Raw genomic sequence first — 11,708 nt, forward strand, 5'->3', positions numbered from 1 at the left:
CCCGACGCGACAACAAATCGCGTCGAGCTGCGTCGTACGACGCTGTCAGAGTTGGCCTTTAAACTCTCCAAGTGAACCCTACCATCCGTCCATAGATTTGTTTTAATCCGGCAGCAAGACCGAGGCTAGTCGGCCTCTTAGGTCGGTCCTCCCGTCGGACATGTGGGACCCGTTGTCGGCATATTTCTGGGAGCCACCGCTGGGCCCTTTTGGGTGTCATTCGCTAATTTCATCGTGGGATTTTAGAGGTACTCGTTTTTTAATCATTTTTGTCATTGTTATTATTCGAAATATATTTAACGACGAATAAATGATATAATATCATTGGTGGAGCCAGTAATTTGAAATAGAAGAGGACCAGGAGGAACTTTCAGAGATGGAGTGTCACATACACCACCTCAGCCCCACCATGTTTGGGACTGAGGTAATAAAATTGATGATTTTGGCACCTCTGGGTGGTGAGAAATGGCACTGACTTAACATTTTGAAAATAATTTTCTTTTTATCCCCATTTAAACAAAAATTGATAAATTTAGCGGGGATCCAAGCCGGCAAGGCGCACTTTAATCCGCCACACTGGATATAATATGATATATGTCCTTCAGTCGATGTCAAAGACACATTATGCTGTTATGTATCAACAAAACCCTTTTGGTCAGGATGATTGATCAAGGACCATATGGGTGGGCCTCTAGGGGTCGGGGGCCTTGCGGACCGCCGCATGAGAGTGCATAGGCGTTACGCCACTGAAGAGGCTATTATCTAGAGACTGGCAATGTGGCAGCAGAGGTAGATAATGATAATTTTTTATAAGAACCAGTATAATTTTTCCCAGACTCCCAGTGTTGTTATTTTTGGACCAATTCCATGCTCAGAATGTTCTTAGTTCGTTAATATTTTATAACAAACTTTTCAAAGATAGAAAATTATTATTGTACAGCAGTATTTTACTAACTGTATTAAATAGAAGGTGTTACATAGTCACCTACTGCACAAGGTACATTAAACATTTGTTGGTTTTCTTTTTTTTTCTTTTTTTTCTTTTTTTTTAAATAAAAAACATATTTGACATTTTAACTCAGCCTCAATTTGTTCTTATTTTTAAAGCAATTTCAGCCTCAGTGTTCTTATAAAATGTGTTCTTATAAAAAAATAGTAATGTAGAATCAATTTTGTTTGGAGAATTGGTACCACTGTTCTATCCATTTTAAAAGAATAGGCCACAAATTCAGGGCTCCAAGCATTCGGAATTTAAAATTTGGCCTGATTATGGAACTGTTTATTAACTAAATGTGTTAGGTATTTTCAGTTTACCAATTAGGCAAAGGCTAATACTTTACATATCCTTGGCGTTGAGTCTACCCTTACCAGAGTTGTAAACGGACATGTTCAATATAGCTAAAATAAACAATTTCCTGTCGTTTAAAAAACATATTTCTATTCTGCTGTAAAGAGAAGTTACTACAGTTTACACCTAATAAATGTATGTAATAAATATTCATAAATTTGCCTTTTTTGAATAACAAAATAAATACCAAGTTCGATAGACATGTTGATTTTACATAATTTGCTGAGTATGTACTAATGTCATGTGCTTGAATTACATCACGAGGCGTGTGTATTGGGAAATAATAAAGGTATCATCAGAACATGTTGATGTACTGATTCGATAATGATTTCATCGTTACATATGATTAACACTATGTAGCAAACTTAAGAATTATGCATATTTGTATGCATCAATCCTATGCAAGTGTTTATAAGCAAAATAGAACAAAATGCTGTACAGTACTTCCTAGGTAAATTGAACCAGAGCGTTTAAGGTGCCTTCTTAGAGTGTCAATTAGTATTGATTGTTTTCATCTAATGTTCTAAATCTCCAAGATCAGTAAAGTTTTATTTTTTTAATTATTGTTTTTTTAATAGTTAATATAGAAAAAATAATGATATTGCAACTATGCAACAAAAATATCACAACCTATTTAGAAATGTTATTAGCAATGACTTTTAACTTGAAAGTCCTTGTTATTAAAGACTAACAAGTATGCCGAATAATTACCTACCAACACTCACTCCCCACCCCGGCCACATGCTCACTCATAGTCTTCCTAATTCTACATACTGTAAATGATGTAAGCCTTAGGCCTATAGTAAACATAGGTGGACTAGGCAATAAGCGTAGTTAGATCGTAAATCATTTAATTGAATCTTGTGGAGAAGAACCAACTATCTGGTGAATATTGACCTAGGCCTATTTTGTGCTTTTTATAATTATTTCATTCATATCACCAACACTTCTTGGCACGTCAAGGATCATTCATAAATGTTTTAACGGAAAGAGGAAATATGATGCTTAACAGAACTAAGTAGCCAAATTCATTTCAGCGATATGCCTAACCAATGATATGCTTCAGCTGACACACAAAACCACAATCACCGATGTGATGAGATGAATCCGTCCAAATTTACTATCATTCTGTCAAACTTACAGTTCCGGGCTACAATGTTGTGGTCTTTGCATCCGATATCCTTGCTTTAGGCTGTGTAACACATCTTTAGCTTTCTTCCCTGCATACGGATCGTCACCTAAGGAAGAATAAAGAACAATGCGTTTATCAATTAACTTGGTAGATTAATGATCCGTTAAATGGAATCCACCGACCCGTTAATTCATTGCAACATTGATAGAGTAGTTGTTATATATCAACACCATTCGTCCATAGATTGTTTGTTAGTGCATTGATTGTTTTCTGTTTTCCTGTGGTCCAGGGGTCTAGGATATTCCCAACGGGTCCGAGGTCCTCCACGGGGGAGGAGGGGGGCAGAAGTCCCCGGCAAGAGCAAAGTAAGCGTGGTCGGACGTTGCTCAAAATCTTTCGAAAGTGGGGGAAAATTTGGACAATTTAGGGATTTCAAAGGCTTACCGGTAATTATTCAATTTAGAGTCTACTAATATGTACAAAATACATACATTTGTTTCCCTGACGAACTGTGGTTTTTCTCCACGACGGGGGAGGGAGCTCTCCACGATCTCTCCGACGGGGGAGGGAGCTCACCACTACGGGGAGGCTCTGTCTCCCCCGTCCCCGCTGGCGCTGCCCCTACTGTGGTCATCATGTTAGTGCCTGGTGGTTTAACTACGACCCCACTCAAGAATCCACTTCTAATCATTTTAATTAAAGATACCGTACGCTGTCTACAAAAACATCGGAAATTTCCTCAAATATTCAATTCAAATTGTAGACTAATTTTAAATAATCAAATACGGTAAGTTATTCCATTTAGGAAAAGGGTCGAAAAAACAGTTTCCACTGATTTACTGGTAGATAAAAAAATATGTAAACTGATTACCCGAAAATTACATATAATATTATGCAATGAGAATACAAAAATTTAAGTATTATATAACTCTCCGTTATTTGACAGAGGATTTTTTTTTCATATTCAATTTTTTAAATTTTAAGTTAATAACTTATTTAAATGGGCCTACACAAATTAAGCAATTCAATTCTGGAAATATTTTTTCTTTGGCTCATGGCAGTGTATCTTTACACAGATGCTAAAATAATAACCACATTTATTTTATAGCTCTGGTACAGTTTTCCTCTTTACCCCTTTAGCCTTTCTGTGAGTAGGGGAATATACGTTTTTTAGTATTTAGATCTAATTTTTTTATATAATTATTATTACGGTAATATTGATTTCTTTTCTCATACTTATATGTTGGTAACTGTCTATAATCAATATGTCATTCGTAATTCAATTATTCAATTCCATTCGCACATGTATTAAATGTCATAGAGCTCGAATCATTACAGGAATGTAACTCCAGAGGATCCAGGATAGGATCTGTGGTTCAGGTATACACATGCAGCGTCATCAGGCTACACGCATACATCACGCAAACTTTTAGTGGGGCGCGGTGCGCTTATTTTTGTATAGTATTTCTGTTTTACCTCTCCAGACAAAGCTTCCGGTGTAGTCATGTTGCCTTCAGTCAACGAACTGTAACGTGACAAACACATATGGAACACATAACACACGTACACACACACACTACGTCCACTAATCATAAAATGTCCAAGTCACTCAACTTGCCTTCAATCAGTGTGAAACCTACACACAGATGATCAACTTCCGATTAGGTAAACCTAAATAGAATGGCAGTTCATTGTGAATAATTATGATAGTTTAGGATATTGTCAATTAATGTTTATCCACCAACAAGAAGATGAATAGTAAGATAACAGACACCAGAAGATGTAAAGGTTGGCGCGAACCCGAAATGTACTTTGGAAAACAAGTTGAATCTAGTCATAATCGCGGTGTTCGCGAACTAGTGAAGTAATTCGACAAATTTTGACAATTAGGACCACAGGCTGTCATTAATAGCTTATAATAAGCCGAACAAAGATCTCGAAAGTCTATGGTAGGCATTTTTAATTTAAATCAGAAAAGGCAAAATATTTTACTTGGTTCAAAAGCCCACTTTACTACAATAATAATACGTGAAACCATAATTAGGAATTATCACTCAGTGTAAGAAGGGTTAATCGGGCTAATCCCACTACATTATTATACCGAATGTGTAGGGGGAATAATAATGGCCGAGGGTTATCCCACTACATTATTATACCGACAATGGCCGAGGGTTTTGACCAAGGATAGTCCAGTGCTGATGGAGGGATTTGTCGGACGGGCCACACGAACTAATCAAGTGTAATTGGGCTGGTGCAGAGGCTGAAGAGGAAGGGGAGGTGTCTGTTGACCAATCCACATGAAGTTCCGGTGTTACTAAACCTATAGTTTTGCTTAGTAGATCCTTTCATCCCCACTTGGTACCGGGTATGTAAGTAAAATCGAAATTCCTAGTGAATTCACTAGGTTTACTGTATTACAAGCCCAGGAGTCGAATTTACGGTGTAACCGGCCCAAAGCGCTTATATTTATTGTTTGAAGAGGTCAGGATTTGTGTCGAGCTAAGACGGGGGAGTGGACGGCATGATCCTCGTTGGACAAGGGAAATGGATGTCACTTTCTGTATCGATTTTCGTCTTCAATGATGATGCCAATAAAGGTAATTTGTGATAATGCCAAGGTGCTGGTGACAGATAAGGCAACACTGTTCAGAGAATAATAATGAAACGTCGAATATTTGGCTCAGTGACATATATTGACTTGCATAAGTAACAGATCTTGCAAAAAGTTTATAATGTAAGATTGAATAATTTCAGTCGGCCTCCTACAAGTTTCATATATTCGACATTTAGCAAAAAAAGATGTTCCTGTCAATGGACCTTTCCGCTAAGCCCCGCCCGCATTTACCGTGATTCTTTTCTGATATGTTTCAGATACAATCATGATTAAATAATGCATAGGCGTAACAATATCATACACATTCGATTATCGACCGATCGACCGACTGATCAACATATGAGACAAACTGACTTTATGGATTGACGTTTGTGCTGCAGCGCCATGAGCACTACCGGTACTTGCAGTGCTCTAGTGTGATAATTCATTGTTATTGTTAAGTTGCTTATTAAGCAAAGTTATTTAGTATTTTGACATGTTGGACATTTTTATTCGCCGTAAAATTACCCTTCCAATAATGGCAAATTATTTACTACGTGTTCCTGGCACTAGAATAACATTTTTCTTTCAACGACAGACTATTAGGCCTACATATATTTAAAATTTCTAACTTTTTGGCTATATCGACACCTAAGATGATTAATAAGCTTGTTTTTCTTCCGCATGCTCAGAGGCGCTAATATGGCGCTTTTAACGCATTTTAAACATTTTAATCGAACATATTTCTAAAATTCTTAAAATACAGGCTTTGTCGGCCCAGTCTCAGTTGAACCTTATTCATATGTCTGATTTATTTGTCGATGTATGAGGGGATAAATTTTCAGTCGGAAGATTTTCTGAATTACTGAACTGTAAACTTTGTTTAAATATAAACATTTCAACACTATTTTATATCAATCACAAATAAGAATATAGAGAAGTATTGAAAGAAACCATAAAGCTGGTGTTTAAAGAAACAAAGTTCTTTAACTTTAGTACAGGCAAATGATTTAGATTATTATATTTACGCTTAATGTATCTCTTTCTAGGTTTTTAATTGCGTTAAAAAATTATTAGTATTAGGCCTTATATTATTCAGAAACTTGATAAGCCTTACCCACCTTTTGTTTGATTACCAGCACGTAATCTTCTAATTTAAATTTAACGAACCCTAATGTTTCTGTATGCGCGACACAGTACACATAATTTATTTTGCCTATTTTATTTTGTGAGACACACTGTACAAAGAGGAACAAAATTACCCGTCGTATTCGGTAAAAAATATATTTAGAATACATTTCTCTCAAATGGCTGGTTGAATGATTTGGCTTGTTTTATACCAGCATCTTTTATTTGATTTCTTTTTTATTTGTATTTATTTTTTAATGTTTATTTATTTACTTCATTTATGTATAGGCCTGTAGCGATTGTTTTTTCGGTATTAAATAGGCCTCAATAATGAATTTTCACAGACGGAAAGTAAATTTAGCACCTAAATATAAGCATTTACATAACAAATAAGCATTGACCTGTAAAATAATAGTAAAATAATACAGACATAAACAACACACTGTGACCTTCCATGGTTCACGCTTGGGAGAAGAACACGCATTTTTACAAGTAGACTAGAAAAATGATTTAGTTTACCCTGGTTTAAGGCTGTCTAGGCCAGGACCACCCCAGATATAACAGCCAGCTATGGCTTAAGTAAAGTGCAAATAGGTTAAATATGTGAGTACAGTTAATACATTTTACAATATGGGCAACACAGACTGAAAGCCGCCGGTAGGATTTTTGAAGACCTGGGGAAAATCTGCGATGACCCGTATTACAATATATTTTTCTCTTTAACACTAACAGGCCACTCGTGGTTCACTACCGCTGTAAAATAAATTTTTTAAATTACTTAAGAGGAACTGGAATTAGTATCAGAACAGTGTGCCAAGAATAGTTGTTTAAGATCTGGCTCAGAAGCATCCTAGAAACCATGATAGAAACAGAAAAACTCAAAACGAACCACTACTAGATAATTACGGATCATCTTATGATAAATTAAGTTTAGCAATTAATATATATCTTAGATTGACTGGTACTCAATGTATAAATGATGTTTGATGTGTTTGTGGTACGTACAGGTATTGTGAACTTACTTTATTGATGAGTATTTAACGTTTTAATAAGCATTGATTTCCGACCAAAAAAAAAAAAAAAAAAAAAAAAGTGATTCCATTTTCTAAATCTTTCATCTTATGGCATTTAAGTCATAGTATAAACTTCAATGAGAGCCCATGCACAAAGGGCTCTTAAGCATCGCTTTGGAATTCCCTACTTGTAGTAGGCCCTCCCAAGTAAAACAATAATTATGTAAACAAGTATCGGAAGCCTACATTTTTCAATTAAGTCATTCAGTATCATAGGCTCTTAAAAGATGGACTGACGAGATTTTCAAGCCCTCTTTACACCACTGTATTGGGCCTAATACGAGCCTATCTTGGATTATGCCTTCTTTTAAATTAGCTTCAGAATTGTAATTGAATTTACGAGGTTTCACCGGTTTATTGACAGAGAGTACCGGTACATCTTTAAACATAAGTAAATTTGGTACTCCAATATACTTTTAGATCTAGGACATAATTAGTACGAATAACACACAAACTAATCCTGTAGTCGTACCTGTTCTAGGCCTAAGAAAACATCGTTTTTTAAAACATCAGTAACATCCCAATATCCAAACATTATTGCTGTCCAGAATAAAGATGTGGCCGAGTGTGTGACGATTTATGCTAGCAATTCAGTGAAACATCTAGGCTATTATTCAGTGATGACAAAACCTGGACACCGTACCAAATATGCTCAGAACAGCAGCTACTAATTCAGGATTACCAAATATTGACTACTTTGCAGGGACTCCAGGAGACGATCATTCTAATATTTCGACATTAATTATGTATATCTTAATTAATTAATTAATTTTTATTTTTATTATTATTTTTTTATTATTATTTGTATTTTTATTATATTTTTATTAATTTTTATTAATTAAGTGTATCTTATCTTATCTTATGTCATCATTAGGTTAAAGCATGTATTAATTATACTTTCTTAAACGAAATTAAAAGTAAGTTATTCACATTCTCAGTAAAATATATCAAAACTTCTCCTTGAAAATCTAAATGTAATTAAAGTAATTGTTCAGCAATAACGCATACCATGGACCTTCCCGCTAAGCCTCGCTTGAAGTTGCCAAGGTTCCCAAAACGACAGCGTAAACATTTGTGTATCCTCTGATCTGATTGGTCAGTTGTTAAATTTAACTCCCCAGAGAGATTCATTATGATGGGTGTATTATATTTTACTTGAACCATGCAGGAATTTCTAGAGGAAAACACAACAGCACTATTTTTGTGTCTAATGAAAATGTTTTGTAATTTCAAGAGGTAGGTGTCTTCACGATTTTACAAAACATGGGGCACATGATGTAATGCACGTGTAAAAACGAAGTATTAGTGCTGTTCGAATCCCACAGACAGACTGAACTCATAATGTTGCTATTCTACATAATGAGAGAGTAATTTTGTGGCAATTTAAACAATAATATTAAATAGGCTATTTGCCACAATAAAGATATAAAACATATTGCTCGCCAACGGAACACCGTGTGTTGTGAAATAAGTTATGGATGTAAGCTATTATATTAACCATCATGCGGAGGCAAACAACTATGTGTATATTAACACTATAATTGCATGAATCACGTCATAGAAAAAAGAACCAAATTTAAAGTGTGGTTAAAAATAAGCATAGCATGAAGATGACTGTGGACATGTGTTAAGTGTACACAGGGGATAAGCGAAAAACATGTGGGCATGCCATCTGTCTAGTACAGGCCGCCGTGCAGTGGACATTATGTGCCGAGTGCGTGGGTTCAGATTTGTGACTCATGTGACAAAGAGCCGCTGGAAGTTAACCTGGCATTCCATGTAGTTATTAAAGTTCTATACCTGATTCAATTAACAGAGCGGTTAATATTCGCAGCAAAAAAAAAAAAAAAAAAAAAAAAAATTTAAACTACGACAATAGGCCTATATTTTGAATGTGAAACAATGCTGGCACATTCTGCTGTTTTTACAGGCGTCTTGACCATTCGGGCTACGTTGGAAATTCAAATCCGATTAAAGCGTCATATCTTCGGCTGAACTGGCGATAGCTTGTGTTCGCGCTGAACCACGGCGGTTTCAGAACTTTCATATTAAATTGAGGGCGCAATTGAAAACGATCCGATGTCTAGGCGGTGTTTGATTGGCTAACTTAACCGTAGAAATCTTGTTGAGTGCATAATAACACAACACTGCGTTTTTAGAACATTAAAAGTTAGCATTCTTATTAGTCTGTGGATTGATTTCAGAAAATGTATTAGAATGATTTTTGATGTTAGGCGATACATTTTTTAAATATAACTGATTATTCTTATAAATAAAAATGTAATTCTAACATTATGATGAGGACATTTCTATGCGTACTAATACTGTAATAATTCTTCTGAATTTAAAACAGTACATTAAATAGTATAATGATAATGAAAACTAAAAATAATTTTAATCATTATTACTTTTTCTGAAATATTTATTTTCCAATAACAATAAATTAAGTGAAAAATACAATAAAGTTTGAAATTGCAACAGACATTTGTTTAACACTGCAATCTTTACCTTCTTTATATTTATCATTCTTTTTAAAGCGGACAACATTTGACCTGTCAAAACGGCCAGCCGACAAATTCAACCACAATTGGAAATGAGATAGGACACCAAAACAACGTAAAACAGCAAAATGGCAAACTTGACATAATATAAAACTTTAAAAAACAAAACAAAGAATATCAGTGGAGAATTATTAATTATTAGAATCGAAAGACAAGTAGAATAGCAAGCGGATGGCAGAACACATTTGCAATGGATTATACTTAAAGAACATGCTAAGTCACTGTTTTACAAGAACTAAGTGTGTTAGAATGGTTACGAACAAAAAGGGCAGAATAGGAAAATCTAGGGCTGGCCTTCCTAATTCGATGGGCTTGCAGTTCGACACGAACGGGACAGATTCTTGGATATGTCAACTTTTGTTTTGAAATAACAATATTAGTAACTGATGTAATACGTCAGTCGAAGAGAAATATCTGACTGATTATATATAGGTCTGCCTCATTGACTCAAAAACGAGTGAATACTTGGATACGTCTTGGATATAGCTTTAGCGTTCTCTTTTGATCCGAGTAGGCCTATGTAGGCCTATTCTATTATTTGCTGTGATGGCATCGTATAATACCGGTACATAGTCCACGTGCTTCTTGGCGTAGTCGGGGTGGGTGCACATAGTCGTATTCATGTTTTACAGACACATGCCAAATCGTGACACACCCCTACTTATAAAACCTAAAGTGGAAATTACAAGCATATGAATGACATAATAATAATTATAACTTCGTACTTCCGTGTTTCTAGTGTAAGGTCGTGTACTGATATCTCCAAGTGGCATAGCCTACGTGTGTATTGTGAAAGCCAGTATAGACTATCGATTGAAATTGAACAATACCAAATTGTCATCTATTAAAATTGTAATAATGAGAAATCTAATCTAAAAAAAATGTAAATACTCTTCATAGCAATCCCATGTAGGGTGGGTTGCACTGTTTGTATACACGCATACGATATTCGTGTAGGCCTACTCCTGTCACATACAGGTAAACATAACACACGATATACTGTACCGTACAGTACGTGCTATCGCGATAATTCTGCACGTAAAAAGGGTGGTGTTTCAGGACAGATATCGCACTCAAATCCCACGTATGAGTTGATAATGATCGTGCTTTATTGAAACAAGAGTAAAGCATGCCTCTAAGTATTGAATCTTTCATTAGGAATCAATATGTTGCACTATGTATATATTTTTAATGAGAATCAAACTTTACCATGAAGATTTAATAGATAACGGATATCAAGACTTATAATTACAAAAATCTCAATTCTTTGTTGTTTAACATTCCTATATAGGCCTACTACTATTAGGATATTAATAAAACGGGAACAATTGATATGTTTGAGTTTCATATTCTAATGATTTACAGGCATACTGTTCAATGGGCCGTTAATATTTCAGCCTATATTAATATAATTATGATGGTTCAGGAGGATACCGTATCCCCTGCGCCTAAAACATCTGGACAATCTTTTTGGTTGTTTTGAGACGTTTTAAAACATTCCCTCGAGTAGATTTGTCGAGTGGTAACACTGGTAGTGCTGGAGCCCGTTGCATCGATACTGATTACTCCTCGATCAAGGTTCGGTTTGTAGATAAGAACTTAAAACCGGAAATCTAGCGCACAAATGTGGTTTATGACCAATTGCATTTTTCCGGAAAATTAAGGGGTACTAGTGGCGGCGCCACTCACACACTGCAAGTGAGGGGAAAGGTAAAATTATAGGATGACTCTAGCAGGGGTGCGAATTAGCGCCCCTCAACTGATCATCGAGCCACCCCCACTTCACCTTTGCGCCCCTAATCAGCCCCACCCAGGGGTGGCGCCAGGATTTGCCCGACGGGGGGGGGGGAGATCCCGGCGGGGGACCGATGCC

General features: G+C 35.8%; 1 protein-coding gene across 2 annotated transcripts in view; it reads right to left on the minus strand.

Moving 5' to 3' along the window:
- The window catches only part of LOC117105051, a 60,069-nt gene that overhangs the window by 13,849 nt on the left and 34,512 nt on the right, over positions 1 to 11,708 (minus strand). For both annotated transcript variants that reach the window (XM_033246059.1, XM_033246057.1), the window contains one exon: positions 2,490 to 2,586. In XM_033246059.1, the coding sequence (XP_033101950.1) occupies positions 2,490 to 2,586 (97 nt within the window). The remainder of the gene's footprint in view (positions 1 to 2,489; positions 2,587 to 11,708) is intronic.

Source organism: Anneissia japonica, unplaced genomic scaffold (assembly GCF_011630105.1).
Source record: "Anneissia japonica isolate Jap-2015-1 unplaced genomic scaffold, ASM1163010v1 scaffold287834_len5846547_cov211, whole genome shotgun sequence".
NCBI lineage: Eukaryota > Metazoa > Echinodermata > Crinoidea > Comatulida > Comatulidae > Anneissia > Anneissia japonica.